Source organism: Uloborus diversus, chromosome 2, assembly GCF_026930045.1.
Source record: "Uloborus diversus isolate 005 chromosome 2, Udiv.v.3.1, whole genome shotgun sequence".
Classification (NCBI taxonomy): Eukaryota; Metazoa; Arthropoda; class Arachnida; order Araneae; family Uloboridae; genus Uloborus; species Uloborus diversus.
Genome location: NC_072732.1, coordinates 54,722,237 through 54,748,038, shown reverse-complemented (window position 1 = coordinate 54,748,038; position 25,802 = coordinate 54,722,237). Strand labels below are relative to the sequence as shown.

At 32.9% G+C, this 25,802-nt stretch overlaps 1 protein-coding gene across 1 annotated transcript; it reads left to right on the top strand.

Moving 5' to 3' along the window:
- LOC129217081 (cytochrome c oxidase subunit NDUFA4-like) lies at positions 1–25,213 on the top strand. Its single transcript, XM_054851331.1, has 4 exons — positions 1–172; positions 12,178–12,266; positions 24,882–24,939; positions 25,026–25,213. The coding sequence occupies exons 1-4, from the start codon at positions 131–133 to the stop codon at positions 25,086–25,088; spliced, it is 252 nt and encodes an 83-aa protein (XP_054707306.1). The 5' UTR covers positions 1–130; the 3' UTR covers positions 25,089–25,213.
- Positions 25,214–25,802: the final 589 nt, after the last annotated feature.

Sequence of the window (25,802 nt, the reverse complement as noted above, 5' to 3'; positions counted from 1 at the left end):
TAATGAAGTGAAATGAAACAATCGCGACTGTGGCCCTTCTTTTGCAAACACTATTCACTGGCAAAAAGTAATTACTAACATCGAGTTTATTATTTCCAAAGGAGTTGAAATAACTTAATATTTCAAAACCATGAAAGGAATGACATTATCAAGCTTGAAAAAGCATTATTCTGTAAGTTATTGTAATTTATTAACCGTTCATAATACTTTTTCAGCAAGGACTCTGAAGGTCAAAAACGCTGTGCCTTAAAGTTGCGTATAATCTTACTCATCGTATGAAACAGTTTTTAAATTTATAAATAGAGGATTTTTCTCTGTTAGTTTTATTGCTATGTTTTAACATTGGGTCTACATTTGTGATTTACTAAGCGATGGTCAATTCTCTGTTTTATGTCACCAAGAAATTATCACTGATAAGGTTTCATTTTGTGCCTGCTTAAAGTATTTCCCTGTTAATAATGATGAAAGTACTGTTCGTTTCTTCTTCGAGTTTTATAGGCAATATTCCTTCCTACCTAGTGCAAGTTTCATTCAATCTACCCCAATCTAACTTTGAAAGTGGGTTAATTAAACGTGAGTTTTTAAACAGCACACGTTACAATGGACAGAATGTTGCATTGGTTTTTTAATAAAAGATATTTTTTTCCTAGTATGTTAGTTAGGTTTTTATGATCAGAAAAAATACCACATTTTAAATGCATATTTCTACTAGCAAAAGTAAAATTAACTGCGAAACAGTTTTTACAATTGACATACTATAATGACATGTATTATTTAACTTTTTTTACTGAATAAAATTATGTAATTTAAATTTAAAAAAAAGTTTAATGTTATGTCCGTAACAAACATTTAGCAAACTACTTAAGTTGTCATTACTTCGTAAAAAAACAAAACACCACCAGTGGCAACAAAACTTCTGTCTATAGCGCTTCTGTCTAATATGTCCTTTTAAGATCTTTTATCTGAAAGCGTTCTCTCTCTTTTTTGGTCTGGAGAAATCACTACCCAAATATTCTCCTTAGGGTCATGACCCTTCTCCCCCCCTCCCGATTAATGATCAATCATAGTGTTTTAAAATGAGTTGTTTAAATTAATTGAAGAGTCGACATTTTTTCTTCCTCAAAAATACTGTTAGAAAAGATAATTTTGGCAAAAAGCAAATAAATATGAAATTCTAAGTTTAAAAACAAAATCACATGAATATAAGTTGAGAAAGATGTTTTTATCTCCTGCCAATTAAACTTGTTCATGAAGAGTTAAAAAATCTTGGTGCTGCAGTTATTTCTAAGCAATATATAACTACCTTCGTGCCAAGGAATAACAGGAAAATCCAACATTGTTTACCATACAAATAAATAGAATGCACTTGTTTTGGGGTTTCAAGGAACCCCTTTTTTAATTCAAAGGTGTGAGCTTTTAGATGTAAAGACATCCATTAAAACTGGTCTACTTATTCTTCTGATGCAACCCCCCCCCCCCCTTGTATGTTAAAATACTGTCTAACTTTAATGCAAGTTGTATGATAATATAATTTGCATATAGATCAAAAAACATTTAATAATACTTTTTGCAAAAAAGCTTAAACCAATATCCTTAGTTGAGAATTTATTTTCCTTCTTCATAAAACAAACAAGTATAACTTTAATCACAAAACTATGTTTCTGCTGACTGTGCGAACCAAATGTACATGGTGCGGCAAAAAAAAACCGGACAAGCAATTTTCCATGAAACTTTATTAAAAATAAATTAACAAACACAAAAAATAATAATATGAGCCGGTAGCAGAGACGCGAGACGTGCGTCGCAGATTTTTCGGCGGCCTGCAGATAATTTTATTAAAGAACAAAACGAAAGAAAGGGGAAAAAAAAACAAATAAATAAAAGAAAAAAAAAAAAAGAAATACAACTTAGAAAAGATCGTTTGGAGATCGCTTTTTGAGCAATGGATGCTTCAGCATTTCGACTAGAAACATAGTCGCCATATTTGGTCATTCACAAAATCGAAGTAGAAAAGTGCAAAAGTTTTCAAAAACAAAGATGAATTGGATGTATTATCTTTCTGCCAAGAAATGAAAATAACTTAAAATCTACAGCAAATCGTTTTTTTATTTTTATTTTTTAAAATAATTTTCTTGAGAAATGAAAAATTTTATGTGAAAATTTCACCTTATCCTCATTGCTTTGGACGCAAAAGCGCTAAAACTTTTTTACTAAAGTTTAGTCTCATGAGGATTTTTATTTTGAAAATATTTTTTGCAACAAACTCAGAAATTAATATCTTAACTTTTAGCGTAGTCGCCATGTTTGGTCATTCCCAAGATGTTGGTACGTAAGACTAATGAAGTGCCTACGTTTTCAAAAACGGAATTGGATGTTTATTGCAATGCAAACTGTTGAAAATTAAGCAAAATGTGTCTTTTTTTTTTTTTGGTACTTCTTAATTATTGTCTTTAAAATTGCAAAATTTTATCTTCAGAATATTATCTTATCTTCATTGCTTTAGAGGCTAATGTGCTAAAAACTGACTATTTCACGTAAATTGTAGTTTTTTAAGGATTTTGAATTTATTACTACTTTTATGCAACAAATTCAAATATCTATTTATAACCATGAATTTTTCGCGTAGACGCCATGTTTGGTCATTCGCAAGATAGAAATAAACGATACTAATACTTACGTAAGTTTCCAAAAACAGAATTGGATGTTTACCTCAACACAAACTATTGAAGATAACATAAAGTGTTCAATAAAACGTGTTTTTTTTTCTTTTTATAAAATATTTTTTTGAAAAATGCGAATTATTATCTGCACAGTTGTATTTGATCCTCATTGATTTGAAGGCTTTGCTATGAGCTAAATATTTCATCTAAAATGCAGTTTCCTGCCAACTTCTCATTTACTAATTTAAAAATTTAAAAACCTATTTCAGAGCAAATTTTCCATATTAAAATTAATATGTCCTGAAGAATTGGTTTTCATAGTGTGTAGAGTTCTATTTATTTTTATGAAAGTGGTGAAAGCTGCTTCCTCCCCCCCTTATTGTTTTAAAACTCAGCGACAGTGGTGGCCACAAGTTTTTCGGGTCTAGTGGCCACTGGCCAGTTGGAAAATTGTCCAAGTCTTGGCCTTCACAAAGGACTTGTGTATTTTATTAAAACTTAAAATAAAACTAATAATAATGCTGCAGATTATTTTCAACTACCGGAAATAGTGTCGCAGACTGGCTAGAAAGTTTCTGCTACTGGGCTTACACTACAATCAATAAATAAATTTAATTGGTTTCTAATTGGCATCCTTTTACAGTAATACAGAGATGCAACTGCTTATTGAAATTTTCATTCAAGGGCTGCAAGTCCTCTAATCAATCCTATTCCCTATAAAGCAATTGCTTTAGAGAGTTCAACTTTAGTGTTTAAGTGTGGGTTTAGGGTAGACCTTTGACTCTAAAATAGGCCATACAGTGTAATAAATGGGATTGAGGTCTAGCGAGTAGAGCGTCTACTCAAAAGATATCATGTCAAAAACAATGCGCCTAACACCACTTTTGTCTTTTTGGCCATATGATTCGGTGTGGAGTTTAAGGAAAACGTCCAGTCTACACTGCTGAAGTGCTCTTAGGCCCACAGAAATATAATAACTTCTAAAATGTCCTTCTGGTTCACTTTTTGATTCATTTTACGGCTGTCATCCACACAAAACTAGAGATTTTTTTGTCGCTTGTGCTGATTCCATCACAGACCAACCCTGACTTTGGATTTTGGCAATATTTAACATTTTCTAAGGTGCTTGGCGTGTCTACAGACCAAATCCCATTGTTCTGGGGGATATGAGCTGGTTGAATGGTAAATCAGTGAAAGGTATCTCACTGATAACCTGCAAGTCCACGCTGGTTCCAGCGTAGACTTGCGGCCAGTCTCAAACATTTCTGGCATCTTTGGAGTCGTACGAATGCCTGAACTTTTCACAACTCGTAAAACTTCTGTTTGAGCTGTTTTTTCCCTTAGTCGCATTTATCTGTCACTAATTCCCATCTTACGAATGACTTCTCTCGTGGAAACCCAAGGATTTTTCAATTAACTCACTTTTGGATGACCTGACGATTAGCTGAAATGTTCACTGTTTGTTTTTGTACACTTTCCGGACATCAACTATCATTTCCAAGCCACTTGAAACGCCATACCGTTTCAAATACTGTTTGCCTAGGCACAACAAGCAAACGAACTGTCGTTCTACTTGGTTAAACAACTTAAAATAGCAGGTAATTTGCTTAAAGTTGTGTAAGAAAACCAAAAAACAATACGTAAAGTAGGAAATATATTGTAAATTATTTTTTAATAAAGTGAGAAACAAAAATAAATAAAGCACTCATTACAATGAAATTACCTTTCTTCCATTTGATGATACAATTTTTGTTTGGTATTTTTTTTAGCCACGCTCTGTATACTGCCGTGCTAAGCAAAAAAAGTGGAATCTGCAGTTGGGCTCAAGCTGAAATATTGTGTTTTAAAGTTTGGCTCTTCTATATATTTGATTCAGGTGTCATTTTTTTTTTTTAGAATTTTTCAGAAAAAAAAAGTTTTTGATCAAATGACCCTAAACGATTTTATTTATTAAGTAAAATACGAAACAGAGAACAACTTGATTATAATAACTGAGTTTTGTTCAAAAGTGCTGGTATGACTACTTTCACTACTGTGCTTAGCACGACCGTATGAATAAACTGAAACTCCAGTTTAAGTTTTTTTTTTTCAGCTTAACAAAAACCAGTTTAATTTTGATTTGGACTTAGACTGGATTGGAAAAAATCAAAACTCGATAGCTTTCATTTTTTATAGTAAAAGTTACATTGTATTATTTTTCTTTCAAAAAAAAAAAAAATCATGCTTGAAAGTCAAATTTTAATTAATATTTCAAGTTTCAAAGGTAATCTAAAATAGAAAATGTAATAGTTATGATTGGACACACATTAGGGTCAGGTGGGGTAAAATGGGTCATGCTGTGCATTTTTAATAATAAAAATTTTTGGTCTGGTTGAATTTTTCTCAAACTTTACACAAGTTATGAGGGGCCTTTTGGCTACAATTATGATTGTTAAAAACGTTTCTGTGTAAATTGCTTGGAGCACTACATTGACCTTTTGGTTCTCAAGTCAAGTGTGAATTTTAAGGAAGCCTGACAAACTTCTTAAAATCTTACTATACATTTTTTTTTCTTGAAATTCTAAAGTGTTATCAGTTAGAACAGACTTTCATCTACAATTTGCAAAAAACAGGTAAGAAAAGTATCAATTATTTCTTCTTTTGTTGTTATTTTCATGCAGTGGGGTGAAATGGGGCATAGTTAAGCTTAGCGAACTTTAATTCCTAATGAGATTAAATTGACTTTTGAAATCAATAAATAGGTCTTAAAAGGAAATTTAGAAGATTTTTAAATGCAACAAAGATAAAGTATGTATTATTAATGTGTAGAATTCAAAAGCTAAACTTGTCATCCATATTTACAACCAATTACCTACTTTCCTAATTCAAATTTTTTATTTATTCAATGAAAATGCCTGGAGTGTATGTAAGAAAAAGGGGAAAAAAATATTCAGACTCTGATGTAGAGGCTGCACTAATTGAAGTTGAAGGTGCTTCAGCAATTCCTGCAGCTGCAAGGAAGTATAATATGCCAAGAGTAACCAGGGGTCTCCGACACACAAAGTTGAAAAGCTTAGTGACATACAATACAACGGGATAATGGACATACAACGCGAAGTGAAGAAGAAGAAAGATATATTGCTTTAGTTCTCTACAAAGTGTGGTTTCTCATTTGATAAGAAGATACTATCATTGTTGCTAAGGTTTTCATCAAGACCAATTCTGAAAAATGCAATTGTGGCACTCTTGACATCGAGTGGGACAGGAATTTTGAAAAAAGGTCGGCATGCCACTTATATAAGAGGAAGCCAGAATTGCTCACGAAAGCAAGAGCCAAGACATCTTCTAAGAATCAGCACTCAAATGAAACCCAGCTCTTAGATGAAGAAATGTATGAGTTACTTATGCAAGAATCAACACCTCTGGGAAGCGGGCTCTTGTCCAATACAAGGGCAAAAAATCATCGAAAGAATTTGTTGATCACTTGACAATGTCAATGATCAGGGTTACAACAGCATAAATTTTCTACAAAAAGCCAACTCAGGTAAATACTACATCTTCCCTGAATAGGAAGATACAGAGATTGTTTCTAGATGTCAAATTCTAAAGACATTGAACGAGCAGAATTTGATTGTCGTAGACGTTATATTAGGAAGAACCTCCTTACTTTTGAAGTTGTTGATATTTTATGTGACGCCCCCTCAATTTGTTCCATTATACAAATAAATGATCCTTGCAAAATTTTAAGTCAATCCATGAATATTAACACGTGCCCCTAGGGCCCTCTTTTTTGAGTTTCGAAGAAAAAATTGCTCATTTCCTCATTTTTACGTACAAATATTCTTACATTTCATATTTACAGTATTTTGGAACCTCAATATATGCTGCTACTTCCAGACTGACCATTCTCTCACTTTCTTCCGTAAAACTTTACATGTTACAGAGGGTACATGCACACCAATGACCTTGGGTCAGATACACCGCTCATCTAAGCTCGTTCCAAACTAAGCGGCAGGGGAACATTTCTTTCCACCAAAATGGACACAAAGGATTCTAAAGGCCATTAATGAATGGCCTAAGCCGTTAATGAATGATCTTTGATATTAACAGATTGCCTCCTCCAGGCTTTGTTGGTTGTTGATTTACAAAATTGTCTGCGTATGTAATAGGTGTGTCAAATAGGGTCGCTAGGTTTCAATGCTATGAATATACAAAATGACAATTATATTTTAATTTTCTGTTCTTTAGTTATAAAATAATTAAATGTTTATGCAATTTTTACTTTTCAAAATATAAATTTTGAAAAATCCTCGATACTATATTTTCCATATCTAAAATATAAATTTTAAACAATTCCAGATCGGAATAACAAAAAAATCTATGGATCAATAAAGATTTTCCTCTTTATAGGATTAATAAAGATTTTCCTCTTTATTGGATCAATTACAAGTCAATAAAACTGTTTGATAAGTTACAAATACCAAAAGATGTTTTCCTACTTGATCCTGATTTATGGCAAAATGAAGGAAGCTATTTAAAGGGAAGAGAGATCGTTAAAATGCTGAAAGTTGTGAATCATACAACTGAAAGAGGAGCACAATTAATCGAAGAATTTCACAAACAATTTATCAAACATGAGTTACAAAAGCAATTTATTTTACAGAATGTCCAAAACTATCGGAAGAAAATACACACGGTAGAGATACATTGAGAAAAGCGTACGATTAAGGTAAAGTTTCTAAAGCATTTTGGCTCTCCTCTGATATGCCCCCCTCTTGGCGAGATTTTAATTTTTCGCTCGATACGAAAATCGCCAATAAGGCGATAACTTGGCAACCCTGGTTTTGCAACTTGAACGCTGGAAAGTAGTTTCTCGAAGTCTGTCTTTTTGCACGTGTCTGTGTGGTAGGAGGTAGGTGCTCATATGTTCCGCTCTTAGGGAGATTTTAAGTTGAATACTCTAAAATAAAGTTTCAATTCAAACTTTATTTTAGAGTATTCTTTTTCTTGTTGTTTTTTAATGTTAATTTAGTTGAATTTTCTATTTTAATTATAAGTTCGGTTTGTGATGTTGTCCAAATGTATCAATTGAAATTTTTGAATGAATCTTCTTTTTCTTTTTTCGTCAGGTCGTCCAACGTTTGGACGTACCGGAGTCCTAAATAGATTTTTTATATTTAAACTAATTGAAAATAAAGAGGTTTTTTTAGAATTTTTAAGGGAAATTGGTTTACTTAAGAATGAAATGTTATGTTCTAGATGTAATTCTGTTATGAAAATTAAAAAAACTAAAAAATGTTCAGATGGGTTAATTTTTTTTTGTAGAAAGGTTATTGGGGGTGTTGTTTGTGGAAAAGAAGCAACGATCAGGAGTGGGTCATGGTTTAGTTCTAGCAAGTTGAAAATAGAGGAGATTTTTTTGATAACATATGAGATTTTAATTGGGACCAAAACTGCTGATATTGAAAGTCAATATTTTTTTTCATCACAAACTTTAGCCGATTGGCGAAATTATATTAATGATGAAATATTAAATTACATTGAATTAAAATCCGAACAAATATTCCTAAGAGCGGAACATATGTGCACTGCCTCACGTGAGGAAGTAAAAGAAAGTAAAAAAGGTAAGTGAACATATTTTGAATTATTGTGTTTTTAGTGTGTTTCTGGTAGTTTGTATTTTGGTCTGGTTGGCATTTTTGTAGCACAAAAATGGTGTTAATTTCACATAAAATCTGTGACTTTATTGTATACTGAACGGAGGAGATCTGTGACTTATATCCGACTGTGATGTATATTAAAAGTCGGAGGGATAACGTCTGGCGAGCCCGAGGTCTCATAGTACTTTCGTAATGAGACCGAGGCAGGGCCGGCGAGCCGAGGTCTCATTACGAAAGTACTATGAGACCGAGGGCTCATATCCCGGAGAAACAACGGAAAAAAATTAATGCATTAATTTCATTAAATAATTAATGACATAATTTGAATTTTTCCTGTTGGCGCTAAAAAAGCATCGCTAAGAACGATGTATGACATATGACGTCATACATAGTTTTCTTGGCGACGCTTTTTTGGCGCCAACAGGAAAAAGTCGCCAAGAGGGGGGTATATCAGATTTGTTCCGCATTTTTTCATTCTGATTCAATGTAAAATGCTTAGATGGTATAAAGTAATTAACAAGATCAATTTTAATGCTACCTCACTGTAAAAATATTTTGCTAACCTAGGAGAAACGATGAACTGGGTCTGAAGTAAAATCTCGAAGATTTGTGAGAAAATTATCAAAAGTATTAAAGTTCAACGTCCTAGGGGCACGTGTTATTATTGACCGATCGAGTTCAAATTTTGCACACGTTAATCTTTATTAAATTGTCACAAAACTAGGGCGCGTCACTTGCTGAATTCCGAGAAAAAAAATTTCCCATATAATTAAGGACCACCCTAACTTTATATTTTTGTATTTTAGTTCAAAATATTTTTGTGTTAATAAGTAAAAATAAATAAATGCGTGAAATACACCGCCAGCTCAGTCATTTCCAGCCGAGGACTGCAGTTTCGTGCTTATTAGCACTCATCAGCCCGGCATAGGGGAAAGTGACTGAGCTGGAGATGGAAAACCTCTTAAGGAAGCCAAGAGTGCGAAACAAACTGGTAGCTAATATAGAACTAGCAGACCAGACGAGTGACCGAAGCAATGGTTCGGTTCAACTCGAAGATTGAACGCGAGGCAAGGTATATTCAGTAAATTACCGCCCATCAGCCAGGGCTAAAGCAAAAATACGTGAAATACACCGCCAGCTCAGTCATTTCCAGCCGAGGACTGCAGTTTCGTGCTTATTAGCACTCAACAGCCCGGCATAGGAAAGTGACTGAGCTGGAGATGGAAAACCTCTTAAGGAAAACCAAGAGTGCGAAACAAACTGGTAGCTAATATAGAACTAGCAGACCCACGTATTTTTGCTTTAGCCCTGGCTGATGGGCGGTAATTTACTGAATATACCTTGCCTCGCGTTCAATCTTCGAGTTGAACCGAACCATTGCTTCGGTCACTCGTCTGGTCTGCTAGTTCTATATTAGCTACCAGTTTGTTTCGCACTCTTGGCTTCCTTAAGAGGTTTTCCATCTCCAGTTCAGTCACTTTCCTATGCCGGGCTGATGAGTGCTAATAAGCACGAAACTGCAGTCCTCGGCTGGAAATGACTGAGCTGGCGGTGTATTTCACGTATTTTTGCTTTAGCCCTGGCTGATGGGCGGTAATTTACTGAATATACCTTGCCTCGCGTTCAATCTTCGAGTTGAACCGAACCATTGCTTCGGTCACTCGTCTGGTCTGCTAGTTCTATATTAGCTACCAGTTTGTTTCGCACTCTTGGCTTCCTTAAGAGGTTTTCCATCTCTAGCTCAGTCACTTTCCTATGCCGGGCTGTTAAGTGCTAATAAGCACGAAACTGCAGTCCTCGGCTGGAAATGACTGAGCTGGCGGTGTATTTCACGTATTTTTGCTTTAGCCCTGGCTGATGGGCGGTAATTTACTGAATATAAATAAATAAATGGTTCATTGGAAATATTTTTTTTCTGCTATTGTATGTGTTTTGATAATAATTTCTTAGTTATTATATGTTTCTATTGCTATGACCCATTTCACCCCACCGTGGGGCGAAATGATACTTCAATTGCAATTTTCAGTTTGTCAATGGTAACAAATTTCAATGACAATCAGCTTAAATTAAAGGGGAAGAATCAGATGTAAGGAAGAAATTTTAAAAAAATACAAAAAAAGTTTATGGGTTTACAAATGGCATCATTTAAAAAAAAATAGACAAAATCCGCCCCGTTTCACCCCACCTGATCTTACCCAATATTATTGGTTGAATGAAGACTTGACCTATTCTGGTGTTTAACCATGAAAGCTCTCAACAAAAGTTCTAAAACAAAAAGGTTTTTTTTTTCTTATTAATCTTACCTTTATGTGTATTTCTGTCAAGCAGAAAAAGAATATGTGTGAATAGCATATATTTTTTAATGCTTAAACCCTTTATATGTTCCAAAAAACACTGAACTGTTAAGAAACCCTATTTTTATTCATAAAGAAATCGAATTTTCCATTTTTTCCAATTTTTCTCGAAAAAACCGGTAAAAAAACTTTTTTTCAATCACTTCAAAATTTCCAGAAATTTTACATCTCTAGTAAGAGCCCAAATACAACACTTGATTCAAAAAAATTATTTAGTCCAAATTTAAATGATCTTTCCCCAGGTGGGAACTGGAAAGTAATATTTATTATATTTTCATAGTGCTTATTTTGTGTGGGGTTTTCGAGTATTAGTTTGTTCTTTCAGCAGTACAAAGAGTCAGTTTGCTTTGTGTTTCTGTTCTGTTCAGTGAAGTTGGATTATTTCTTGCACATGTAATTTTTAAATTTAGTCACACACTTTTTGCTTTAAAACTGTAAATGGTAATTGTTTTATTAAAATGCCACGAAAAAGGGAATTCTCTTCCAGCAGCAGACAAAAATGGATGCAAGTTTAGCACGTGGTGCCGTGTAAAAAAGGATGAATTTAAAGCATTTTTTGTTCTGTTTGTACATTATCTTTCCAGTATTGATAATCAAAGATTTTCACAGGTATTGTCTCATGCTGATACAGCGAGACATAAGAGGTTGACACGTAGTTTGAAAAATCAAGCTGTATTTTTAATTCCTTGTTCTTTGTTTTCTACTGAAAACAAATTTATTATGATGAAGCAATCCAAAGCTTTTGTTCCAAATTTACTCCAAGATAAAATTTCGAAAGCAAAGATTTTCTTAGTTTTAGTTGCCCTAAAAACATTATTCATTTGCATCTTTAAATGTAATTTATAGTGATATTTTTGATGATTCTGAGATAGCAAAAGTATCAAATTATCTGGTAAAATTTAAGTCATAATAAATTTTGGACTTGCACCTTACTTTTAATCCTTCCTTATTAAGGATATTTTCTCAACATTCTTTGTAATTCACTTTGAAACAACCAGGCAAGTAAAGAAGCAATTGGACATACGTACATTTATCCTACTGGTACGTGGTATATACTTCTACTTCATAATTTGTCACTGTTTGAAGAATAAAAGTTTGAGTGCTTTTTATTGTGTAGTTTTCAAGGTTGATTTTGAAACATTTTATCATCCACTACAAAAATCAAGTTTATAAACTACATTTAAGGAAAAAAAAAAGCTTTATTTTTGTTGTCCTATGTCCTAATATTTTATCAAAATTGTGCCCTAAAATTTATGAAATCAGTACTCTGACCCCTATAGTAGTAAATATATAAAGTCAATTTGTTACAACTTAGCTTTAACTGCTGATTTTTTACATAAAATGTGCAGCTAAAGAAAAAGCAACTTTTGGATTAAATTTTGCATGATTTTAATTCTTAATTTTTTACAAACTTTAATTATTCTTGCTTTAGAAATTTTTCCATGATATATCTTGCCATCACCATGCCTAATTCTCAGTAAACTTCTAAAAAATTAAGTTTTGCAATTTTTTTCTTCAATTTAGCTGATACCATTATTTGTCATGCTGGCTGGAGGGATGACATTATCTGCTGCGTACTTAGCTAGGTTAGCCTTCAAGAATCCAGAAGTCAGGTTTGTATGTTTATTGATTGATTATGGATGTATTATTACATTATGAATTTGGGGGTCTATTAAGCATTTTTCATAGTCCCTCTTTGTGAAATTTGAAAAAAACATACCGAGGAAAATCGAATAATTCTGTGAAAAAGCAATAGTGTGAAATTTCAAATTCTAAACATATATTTATGTAGGGGGATTATGATAATTAAAGATACGATTTTAAAACGCTCTTAATTTTTAAAATTTCTGGTTGTGAGGCTGAGTGGCATAGCCAAGAGGGAGCCCACTTTGCCCGCACCCCTCCTGAAATGTTAGTTACTGATGTAGTAATGCTTATTGATGTGGAAATTGCGTTTATAATCTTTTCCAATCTAACTTTTCACTGAAGGGAAAGGTACATGATGCGCTGAGAAGTAGTTCTTGTAAACTTGGAGGTTTAAAAGGCTGTAAATTGAAAAATAGTGTTTCAAAATAGGGAATATGTATGTTCAAGGCATATAGTTAAAGCAATTATGTGTTAAATATATTTCATTTGTAAGTATTTGATTACGAAAGGAAAATCAAACCTCTAACTAGACCTCTGTCTTTGCGACGACTTGAGTTTTCAATGTTAAATTTGACTTTCTCCTCTAAGATCGGCAAACCCCAGAACTCTCTTCTCCCTACTTTGTATTGTCCGGGAAAAAGCATCTGCATGTCATTATGACTCCTAAATGAGCATCTACTATTGTGGTCAAAGTATTTCCATCTGGTCAGTTATCATTTATTGCTTTCCATCGTTATTTCCAAGCAATTGAATATATTTTTAAAAACAGTTTCCGTGGGTAGGAAATAAAAAAAACATTATTTTCAATTACAGTAGACCCTCATTTTACGGGGGGGGGGGGGGGGGGTTACAATCCACGAAAATGCCACGTAAATCCAAACCGCGTAAATTGAGACCTAATACTAGTGTTAAAATCAGGGCTAGCGAGTTTCTGCTGGGGCGGTTAAAACCACTGGTAGAAACCGGTTAAAACCGGCATGGCAGAAATCACTTTCTGCCACATTTTCGGCAGAAACTGGCAAAAACTCTCAAAATGACAAATAAAAAAAAAACCATTGACAGACAGTAGAAAATGCATGGAAAAAAAATAATTAATTGTTAACCAAAGCACAGTTTAATTTACAATATTATCACAATTCAGAATCAAATGTTACATTGTTTGGACCCTGCAGTTGCTTCTTGGAAAAGGTGGTTCCAAAAATCTTAATAGTTTCTCAATTTAATATGCACCAATGAGAAACTTTAGAATATTCTTGCAACAGAGGAGCTAGCAGGCAATGCATCAAAGAACAAGCAATATTCATAAAACTTTCAAATTGTATATTTTTTTTAACTGGTCCATCATGTAGTAACTAGGGTAGCGGTAAAAATTTGACTAGAAAAATGAGTTTGGAGAAGTGGGGCCAATTTGTTTTGCAAAGCTGTGATATTAGGCACAAAATCTAAATAAATATTGGCAAGTAAAATTTGACACTTTCTTCTTGAAGCACATGATACTTTCAATCATAAGCAGTTTAGATGAAGCTTATTTGCCAGCAAATTACAAACAGTAATGCCAGTTTAACTCTGTATGTCACTCCTCTATCCTAAGAACCCATATGATTTTCGTCCTTTCTTAGATTAATCCAAATATTATGAGCATCAGCAATTGAAAAGTTCCCTTTCTGAACTAAATCAAGGGCACTAGCATAACATTTTATTTTTTACAATGATGAAATGAAGTTTAATTTTTTTTAGTTTACCTAAACAAATATTTAGTAATTACTTTAGTTTTTGAAGACGATTTTAAGTTTTTGCCAGTTTCTGCTGGTTTTAACCGGTTAAAACCAGTTTCTGCCACTGGCATGGCAAAAACTAGTTTCTGCCGGCAGAAAGCCAACCCTGGTTAAAATAGGGTTCAGGTTCCGTATATAAAAAAATACTTCATTCTAGTGATGACTAATTGTATAATAATATCAATATGTACTTATATCGATTTTTATGCACAACATTGTCTAGGAATGGCTCAAAATTTTCAATGTCAATGTTTTTGGTTGTACGTCACCGACGTCGGTATCTTATTTGGTTTTGGCCTCCTTTGTCACTCCTAAAAGTTCTTCTTCCAGTGAGTTCTGAACTGTGTGAGTTTAATAACAGAGCTCCGGAACCAATCTCATAAAATGTCTCCAGGGCCCAGGTTTGGTTATTAGCACGCCAAAATGCAGTTTAATGCATGTAATCTGCAATCTTTAGGAGTTTGGATTTTAAAAGAGAGGAAAATGTTACCTGTTTGCATTGCCGCATCCGCGTAAAACCGAAACTCATCCACATAAAATGAAATAAAGGTGTCAAGTTTTAAACCACGTAAAATATACCCGTGTAAAACGAGGGTCTACTGTATTTACTTGCTGCAATTACAAATATGCATCTTTCTTTTTTTTAAATCTGAGCTTTGCTACTTGGTAATTTTAAATAGCTTGTGTTTTTTACATAATAAACTCGAACTTCAAGAAAATCATTGCGAAAAAAATCAAGGAAACCCGATTTTTGTTTCAATGTAACGAATACCTGTTTTGTGGAAAGGTACATTACAAATCCTTGTTATGCCAAAACCTTTTTTTTTCTTTTTTTTGGGGAGGGGGGAGGGGTATTGCTGGAAAAAGACATTTTGTAACATTTCCCATTTTACATGCTACTACAGCGAAACTCATATCATAAAAAAAATCAATTTTTAAACAAAGATTAAAAAGTTGTTTAAAAAGAAATTTAATATTTTTAAAGCATTTATTATAAATCGGTTTATTTACAGCACAAATATATGTTTCGCCACTGTCACTAGCAAGCGTGATGATGGCATACAAACAGATTTCACTTGCTAAGCATCACACAAAATAAGTTTTATATGTATACTATAAACTTAAGAACAAGTTTCAAATTCAAAAGTCTAATATGCATTGTTTATTTATAGTATCTAGTGCTGAATTAAAATCATTTACAGCTCTAGATAAGTTGAAATTGCGCAACATTCACTTTTTCACTCTTCGTTGGTAATATGAAAAATTCCTGCTAATATTATAAATGCGAAAGTGAGTTTGTTTGTTTGTAAATTTGCTTGTCTGTTTGTAATTCTTTCACGTTTGAACTACTTAACCGATCATCATGAAGTTTTGTAAAAAAACCATGTCAAGAGTGCAGAATAGACTATAGACTACCTTTTATCAAAAAAAAAAAAAAAAAAATATTCAAAGATTTTTATTCCAATTTTATTGAAAATCATTAATTTACAAGTATCTTATTATAAAAAAAGACATATTTGTTTGATTTTTGCAGCATTTTTAAGCCCTTAAAAAGCTGCACGATATGAACACTACCCGAAGTTTTAGGGATGACTGGAACACCCCTTAGTTCTTCATTTCAAGTTGATTTCATATTCTGAAACAAGGCTTATCTTCATTTTTAAAGTATTGTCTGCGGTTTCTCGTCACGGAATTGAAATTAAATAATATTGACTTTCTGATTTGTAGCAGACGACATTTTTGTGAAGAAAAGTAAAAAGAAAGCTTAAAGAATTTTATAAAAAAGTTATTTTTCTTTACGAAATATTGTGTTTCGTAATCATAGTTATTTGCGGAAAAATGAGTGAAAACTTTTTTGTATCTTTAACAAGAAGTTTCGACCAGAACTAATCGAGCCTACTTTCCCCATACCAGACCAACTTTCTAGTATTTGGTCAATTTTCTCAAAATCAGTTAAAATCGCAAATTATTTCAAATGTAACTTTTTAACATTTTAACTTGCATTTCTAGAAATAAAATATGCTTCTCTCATCTGATGAAATAGATGTGTAAAAAATAAGTAAATGAGCAAATAAAATAGTATGAAAAAAATGAATGAAAAATAAGAAGCTCATTAAAATAAATAACATCAAAGAAAAAAATAGTTTTGTTTTTCCCATGTCACCAGAAATAGTTAAAAATGAATTAATGTACTTTCAAAATAAATGAAAAAGCAACAATATGTCTACTTAAAGAGAGAAAAAAATCAACTAATTTGTTGCTCATTTCTCCCTACGCCAAGTTGGGCAAGTAGCGTTGTTTACTGGCAAACCACTGAGTTAGGGTGACGCCACACAGTGGAGTATTTGACTGAAAATCCTGAACAAAACTAGTTTGAAATTTTCACTATTCTGAAGGGGACACCCTTATGTGTGTTTGTGCGCTGTACGGCGAAACTATCCCACTTATAGACACGAAACTTGATATACAAGTTGTCTGAAAGGTCTGATGTTACAATTTGAAACTTGATTTTTTAAATTTGAATTAGAAAATTAAATATTTAATATTTTATCCACAGTTTAGACTTTTGCTTGTTTACGACCGTAAAAATGATCCTAGTAAACATAGAAAAAAAAAAAAAAAACCAATGCATCACTAGATAGGAAAAATAATTTTCTTCAAGAATATAGTTTGTTTGAAGTTCTATCGGAATTAATTGAATTTCTAAAAATTTACAAAGGGAGGTCACTTTTTCGACTTTTTTCAATTATTCAATCAATGTAAACTAAAATTCCTGCATCCGATATTCTAAAAAAGTTATGGCTCTGAAACTTTTTAAGGAAAATAATATAAACACCTTACCTTCATTTACAGTGAAAATGGTGAAGTTTTATTGTTTCACTGATTTATAATGATTTTTTTTCAGTGAGTTGAAATAAAAATTTTCAGTAATTTTCACTCGATCCGAAATGGATGCCACAGTTGGCTGCTTGCCAAATAATGCTTAGACAAGTTATAAGTAAACATGTTTGATGCGAATGGCTGTTTTCCTTTGAAGATATGTAATTAAGTGCACCGTTCAAGGGGAAAAAAAGGTTAAAAAATCCTAGTATTTCGTACAAAACACTAATTTGAAACCAAAAAAATAATCAATTTTATTCTTTTCGTTTGGTTTCAATCATTAAAACTCTGAGTTAATCATGCACAAAAGAATTGAAGACAAGCGTTTCGGGGTTCTAAAGAACCTTTTTTCTATTGTAAAAAAATAAATAAATAAATAAATAAATGAACTAGGATGTTATAACTGTAAAAACACTCAAATTGATATTCAAAAGCTCTTGTTTTTAATTCTATTTATTGTACATATACCCATACCTTTGGTCGATCCTTAGTTCTATTTAGCGTGATGTGTCCTGCTAAAAATTGTATAAACAAAAACTTTGAACTAAAATTTAATATAACTTCAATTTCACAATGAGTAGGTAAAATGTCTTAAATGTGGATAGCTCGCTAGCATTAGGAGCCAATTGTATTTGTCTTCTAACCAGGGCCAGATTTGGAAGTGTGGAGGCCCCGGGGCAACGAAGGAATGGAGGCCCCTAATCAGGGTTCTAAAAGATCATCATATTTTCGAAAATATCCGATACTTTGATATATAAAGAATAAATACCTTTGTGTTGAAAAATTTAAAATGTCAGTAATCCAACGTTATTAAGCACAAAACTTGCAAATGATTGCAGACACGTGTTTCGGTGTTACAAGGAACACCTTTTTCAATGCAAAGATGTGTGAGCTTTTGGATGAAAAGTTGGGCTTTTCTCGGATGACTTTTCATCCAAAAGCTCACACTTCTTTGCATTGAAAAAGGTGTTCCTTGTAACACCGAAACACGTGTCTGCAATCATTTGCAAGTTTTGTGCTTAATAACGTTGGATTACTGACATTTTAAACTTTGATATATATCCGAATATTTTGGATATATATGTATATATCTGATATTTTAGATCAGCACTTTAATAGTAAATACATCCTGAAATTACTGCTATTTATTTTTTTATATTATAATTAATAGGGGAGAAAAAACGCAAAATTTGCTGACCCGTGAAAGTTAGGATATTTTGAAAAAAAATTTATAATGGGGTCCCTTTGTTGTGGAGGCCCCGGGGCAGTAGCCACGCCTGCCCTCCCCTAAATCTGACCCTGCTCCTAACAATTACAATCGTCTCCTAACGCTAGCAAGTGTGTGTGTATATGGGGGGGGGGTCTTTTCCCCCTTGTGCCACGTATAAGGGGGGAAAAGACCCCCCTCCCCCGGCACGTTATTTGCAGCAATGATGTGAAAAATATAAATATTTATTTATTTTAACTAAAATCAATCTCAATTTTAAGAAAGAGCAAATTTTCTTAGCGAGATCACAAAATAATTTAATTTATTAACTCATTAACGTACATGAGAAAATTAACATAATTGAACGCAAACACATGCTTTAGGGGTGCAATGAATCTCTTTAGCGGTGCATAATGGTAAGCATTTTCGAAATTAATTGAATGATTCTCTTTCCATAGCTTACATCTTTATAATTGATGAAGCGGTTTCTCGTAACCCTGAAACTCGTGTCTGAAATTTTATTGTTGTTTGTGAGCACAAATATGTCGATCTTTTCATTCAGTAGTACTTTTGATAACTTTTTACAAATTTATTAAATCGTAGGTAAATTCAGTTTAAAATCATGACTTGTCACAAAACAATCGGATTATGCACTTTTTTTTAAAAAACCATTTAAAAAAAGGGCAGTTTTCGGCGGAAGATTTTTTTTGCTGAAATTAGCACTAGAGACTTGTCCAAATCTGATGCAACTTTCAAAACAGCACGACCATCCCCGACACCCATTCAAAAAGCCTTCTCTAGTTATAAATTGAGGCGAAAAGCCTTTAAAAATCTCCCTTACCAAGTTTTCTTTATTTTTTTTTCACAAAAAGAAAATAAAAATATTTTTTTGATTTATAATTAGCACAAAGCCCTGACATTTCTTCATCCCGTAAAATTGGTTTGGTTCAATTTCATTCATCTATAAAGCCACAAAAAACTCTACATTGAAACGTACTAATTAAGCTGAAACATAACAAAAAAGCGGAAATTCTTATAGAAATCTCATTTTTTACCGAGGCTATGAGCAATTGTATGTGACTCAAGTTTCAAAACAGGTGCTGATCGATGCACCAGTTAGTTAACTATCATAGAATAAATTTTCATAAAAATCGGCTAAATTTTTAATTTTGGACTTTTGGCCAGGATTTTCATTCAAATACTCCACTGTGCGTCGGTTTCCATGACAATGACTGCAGGTCGGTTCACGTAGCTTTCCACGCACTGCCAAGTTAAAGTGAAACAGACTATAGTAACTTTGAGTGAATAAAATATGACAACGTATATAAAGTACAAATTGAGAATGGAAAAAGGTAAAAAAAACCAGCAAACAGCTGTTTCGGCACTCTAAAATACAAGTGCCATCATCAGTGCATTAAAAACGAAGACAGGTTCACCCGACTAAAACACAGTCGAGACGAACAATGGAATGAGAGACGAGTTGTAAAAGATATGAGAGCAGTACCGGAAACGATGACGTCAAGGTTACGTCAGAACTCCAGAGGACAGTTGCACTCAGGAGAAAACGTCACAGACAAAAAAAAAATCAAATAACAGACTTCCAAACATTAGGAAAAGGGGGAGTGCTAGACAAATCATTGATAATTAAATTAGCATTTTTCCATATGTAATATGACTCCCAAAAATCTAAATCATGAATGGACGAACACTCGTGAATAACTTTGGCGGAAGAAAAAATAAAATTATGACCGCAGGACCAACAATGTTGAGCAATAGAGGAGCGTTTGAGATCCTGTTTTTTGACGTAATTTTCGTGTTCTTTTATCCGGAATTTGAGGGATTGTCGAGTCTGCCCAATGTAGGCCAATTTGCACTGGCAGGAAACACTGTAAATGCAAGTTATCCGTTCATCCTCTTAAACAAAAATTGGCTGCTTTTAGATCTTTTATTTACCGTGCTTTAGCCATTTGTTCAAATTCAAATTTACTTTCATCAGAACTGAATTACCTACGAAGTATTGCGGTGGAATGGGGATTCACATCAGATATTATTGATACCATTTATAAGAAGCTATGTAGCTCAACTAACAAAAATCAAACACTTGCTCCTGTGAACTATTTGAGTTCCGTTGTCTTACCCTTTTTTCCTAAAATCAGTCTACAAATTGCCAAAATCTTAAAAAAGTTTCATTTTTCCGTCACTTTTTCTCCTGTTAATAAATTAAAATTTTCACAGCTTAAACACCCTGTTCACAACCTTGACAAATGGGGCATTTATAGTGTTTCCTGCCAGTGCAAATTGGCCTACATTGGGCAGACTCGACAATCCCTCAAATTCCGGATAAAAGAACACGAAAATTACGTCAAAAAACAGGATCTCAAATGCTCTTCTATTGCTCAGCATTTTGTTGGTCCTGCGGTCATAATTTTATTTTTCTTCGGCCAAAGTTATTCATGAGTGTTCATCCATTCATGATTTAGATTTTTGGGAGTCATATTACATGTGGAAAAATGCTAATTTAATTGTCAATGATTTGTCTAGCACTCCCCCTTTTCCTAATGCTTGGAAGTCTGTTATTTGATTTATTTTTTGTCTGTGACGTTTTCTCCTGAGTGCAACTGTCCTCTGGAGTTCTGACGTAACCTTGACGTCATCGTTTCCGGCTCTCATATCTTTTACAACTCGTCTCTCATTCCATTGTTCGCCTCGACTGTGTTTTAGTCGGGTGAACCTGTCTTCGTTTTTAATGCACTGATGATGCCACTTGTATTTTAGAGTGCCGAAACAGCTGTTTGCTGGTTTTTTAACCTTTTTCCATTCTCAATTTGTACTTTATATACGTTGTCATATTTTATTCACTATGCAGTACAAAGTTTTCGACTACTTTTTATGTATACTAACTTTTTTTTGTGTTCACATTTCCTTTCAAAAACCAATTTTTTTTTTTCTCTTTTCAACTCCTAAAATTTTAAATTTATATTACAAAGCATAGCCTAAACCAGGGTGCATACTCAATTTCAGAAATAAAATGAAGGAGTTTTGAAGGAGTAAAATATTTTAAGGAGTACTAATGGGCTATCCTTAAATGATGTCGCACTTTTTTTTTCAACATATTTGACTCCCTTCCCCTTGGTCACAAAGTATCACACTTCACCTTACTACTCTTCTTGTCACATGTCATATTATTATATTAACTGTGTGATGTCGCTATTTGTCACCATCTCTCTTCCCTTTGTCACAATTTCATGAACCCCCTCAAGCCATGACATCACTTGTGGATGTCCCTTTTTACAATATCAAAACTGCGATTTACTAAAAAATTGTTTTTTTTTAACACAATCACTTAATATAGTACATTTTCTTAATGTATTTTTAAATATATAAATAACTAGAGGACCCGACAGACGTTGTTCAAACTTTGTAAATTGAAAAGTTGAAAATTTTCAATAAACTATCAAGTATTTGAACCGTTTTGTTGAAAAAATAAGGAAATGTTTAAAGCTGCTTGGTGTCAGGAGTGTATATTTATTATAACTTGATAAATCTAATGCTCACTGAGCAGTTGTTTTATTAACTATTTTTTCTCTCATACTTGATGGTTTGTTCCTTCAAGGGACAAAGTTCTTTCCATACTCAAAGGATGAAAAGCGTCCTCAGATATTAAGTTGAAACCCATCTAGAGCAAACGGGAAATCTCGCTGCAACATCCCCCATATGAAAAAGAATAAAACAGTCGAAAAGATATCGTTTAAAAAATGATAAAGGTAAAAATAGTTCTCTGAATAAGCGAAAATCACTCATCCTAAATCATGACTAAACACTCTTTAAAAATGAAAAACAATTCTTTGCCATTTAAAATATTTTGCCAAATAAACAAAAAATACAATAAATTACATTAACAGTAGCTTTAAAATGTAAACAAATGATCACGCAACTCCATTGTTTATAGCCAAAGACGCCAAGCCACAATGTTTTTGTAATCCAGCCGATCAGTGAGCAAAGCTGATCCGACTGATTAGCGGTCCGATCTTTTGAATAAAAACTTTTAAAACTTCATATATTGCCTAATTTGTTTTTTCCACCAAAGATCTTCCACTGCACTGATCTTTTGTGCAGAACTAACTACCCTGTTGTAATTTATCTGGACGAAAATAAAATTTGTTTCGTCTTTAAATTCCATCATCTTCTCCTTTAATAATGTACTGAATAGTTTGATAATCCTTAAAGTATTCTTGACATTGGTACCAAAACTCAGATGGATTTGACCCGAGAAACAAATGTTGCTAGGTACGGCACTTTTTAATCATTTGGTTAGGAAAACCTAAAGCACCGATCCGGTCACATGGTTCAACTACGACGACAGAACACACGTTTTGCATGAACCTTCCAGCACTTTACTTTAAAATATATCACGGGACCTAAAATCGTTGCTTTCAAGTGTTTTTAACTATTTTTTCTTACGTACTTGAAAGATCTTCGTAGATTGCATGGTTTGTTTTGTCGGCCATACTCAAAGGATAAAAATCATTCTCAGATATATAGTGTAGAAAACAAGCTACCCGTCTAGAAAAAACTGGCAATCCCGTTGCAACATCTCACATATGATAAAAGAATAAGACATTCGAAAAGCTATCCTTTAAAAAAATGAGTAAGGTAAAAACAGTTTCCTGAAGTCGCGAAAATCATTCATCCCCTCCCCCTTCCCCCAATGTGTACAGAACTACCCTGTTGTAATTTATCTGGACGGAAATAAAATTTGTTTCCTTTTTAAACTCTACAATCTTTTCCTTTAATAATGTACTGATTAGTTTGATAATCCTTAAAGTCTTCTTGCCAGTAGTACCAAAACTCAGATGGATTTGAGCTGTGAAACAGATGTTGATAGGTGCGGTACTTTCTGATCATTTAATTAGGAAAACCTGAGGCAATGATCCCATCTCGTGGTTTAACTACAACGACCGGAAGACACGTTTTGCGTGAACCTAGTGAAAGAAACCCGATTCCTTCCAGTACAAAATATATCATGGGACCTAAAATTGTTGCTTTCAAGAAATGAAGGCTTCAATATCTCTTGCTATTTTAAACAATACTATCTCATATCATGTTACGTGATTTGTTTTTTCCCCGATTAGTCCTCTATATTGCAAATCTGCTTACATGCCCCTTTTAAGGGAAGCAAAATGTTTCTACAGAAAGGTGCATCACAATCATAGTAGGAAATTTTCATTAAAAAAGCAGAGCTGAATTTTTCATCTTTTGGCAATGGTTTAAATGTTTACTTCTGTTCACGCTCAACAATAGACTAAAATAAGTATTTATCATTTGGGAGATATAACCATCCAATGTTTAAATTAATTAACTAACAGAAACGTTTCTGATTCGGTCTATCGCGCTTTTATATAAATCATGCTTGACACAACTTAATTACACACAAAAAATTTGATCAAAATCGGTCCAGCCGTTTAAAAACTTTATGGTGACAAACGTCTGCATGGAAGAAATATATATGTTAAGATAATTAGACAAACTGATTTTGCTGCTGAGATTTTGGTGGAAGGAAAATCAATGTAATCATAAAACTTGAAAAAATAGCCATGCACCATTTAAGCATATGAAATGTCTTAGTCATCTAATAATTTCACCATCAACTTTTACGACTCCTATGATCAATTTGTAAATCACATCTTTAGAAGAAAAAAAATATATAAAAAATTGCTAAATCAAAATAGTCTATACCTTTGTCCTTGTGGCGATGTTAAGTTGTCGATCAAAGTATTTTAAGTTACTGTCATAAAGGAAAATTATGTAGTGAAGGAGTTAAAACCAAAATTAAAGAGTTTGAAGGACCCTTCAAAAAAATTTCTTAAATGAAGGAGTATTGGCCGAGTTTTGAAGGAACGTATGAACCCTGTAAAGGAGCAGTTTTAGGCCTTCCATCTTGAAAATTTTCCAAGATGAAAAAGGAACAGATTGTCCTTGAAAATGCTGCAGCTAGCAAAAGGGCACAATAATGCACTTTCTTTTTGATTACGAGTACCTATATATTCAATTGCATAATTTAAGCTTTAATTACTTATTGTACTAAAAACTTATTCTGATGGGTAAATACAGTATAACTTTGAATTAACAATACCCGATTTAACAATTTCCTCAATTTAATGATGCATTTCACTGGTCCGGATTTGATTGCATTGAATTTCGATGTTCCTCAATTTAACGATACCCTTGATTTAACAATAACTTTTTCCAGTGCCTTGACGATCCTTAAATTGGGGTAGTACAGTATATTGATTTATTCTGAATATTGTTTTCTAAATTTGTAATTTTCTATATAACGGCAAAACTTATATAGCACAAGATCTCTGATCCCAATGTGTGCGTTATGATGGTCTTTTACTGTATCACTAATAGTAGAAGCTCATTTCAAGTTTCTGTAACTTAGTATCATTCTATAAAGCGATAGAGTTTTAGGGAGTTTTTTAGGTTTTAGACAATTTTTGTTCTAATAATTCGAGAATAATTGGAGATAGGCTAGGGTATTTATGTTGAGCTCTTATATCACCTGTTTAAGTATTTACAACGAGTTTTAAAGCACCCTGCATACACATGTGTGTATATTGAAATGTCATCAACAAATTCAATTTTCATTGTGATTTCAGTGTAACTTTATTACTAATTACCTTTGCTGAAGTATTACAATTATTCTAAATTTTTTCTAGCTGGCGAAGAAGTAGTAACCCTGAGCCATGGCAAGAATATGCTGATAAAAGATACAAAGTAAGTATGATATGTATTTTCTGTTAATGCTCACTTTTGTCTGAACATATTTGTTCCACAATGATTTTTCCCCCTTTCTCTTTCAGTTGTATCACTCAAAAGGTGAAATGAACACACAAAAAATTAAGGAAGAACGTCCCGAATTTTAAGAAGATCTTTGATCTCATTCCTAGACATTTCAATTAACATCAAATAAGACAACTGAAATATTAGAATTAAAGTATGCGTCAGTTGTATTTGTTTCTTATTTAAATAAAATATTTAGTTGTCTTCATGTAAGTTTTAATTCTGTTTCTTAAAAGCAAGGAATGTTTTTAGCTTCAAAACATTCAAGTTATTGAACTTGATTATAACAAATATAGCATTGCTCATTTTAATCATACATTCAATTTTAAATTCAGGTTCAAACTGTATGTACCCTAATTTTTCAAGGTTTCCTTTTCTCCCTAACAGTCTTTTTTAGTATAAAGGCCCTAAATTGTTTTTTTTTCCCTTCAAAATATGGTCTTCTCTCCCTTAATTCTTTAAAAATTAGTTTTGGCTTGAATTTCCTCTGTAGTTTCTTTAATCCATTCTTGTGTTATTGTTTTTTTTTTTTTTTTTTTTTTTTTGTAAATTTTGTTAGCATACTTAATTAGTAACTTGATCATGCTTTGAATGTTTTACAAATTTTTCTTCATTTTTCTTCTTCATCTTTGACAAATTTAGTATGTGCTCTTTGTGAATTACATTACTCTTGAGGAGGTTAATTTTCCCTCACAATTTCCAGTAGTTATAGCCATATTGTTAATATTTAAACCCATAAAAGTTGAGATAAAGATCACTTTGTTTATAAAATTTGGAGCCTTTTTTCTCCTTACCAG

What these genes read in the sequence shown, in the direction of transcription:
- LOC129217081 (XM_054851331.1), top strand. Translation starts at nt 131, where the DNA reads ATGAAAGGAATGACATTATCAAGCTTGAAAAAGCATTATTCT. An exon ending in GCTTGAAAAAGCATTATTCT is followed by an intron (nt 173 to 12,177) that starts GTAAGTTATTGT and finishes TCTTCAATTTAG; the next exon opens with CTGATACCATTATTTGTCAT. An exon ending in TTCAAGAATCCAGAAGTCAG is followed by an intron (nt 12,267 to 24,881) that starts GTTTGTATGTTT and finishes AATTTTTTCTAG; the next exon opens with CTGGCGAAGAAGTAGTAACC.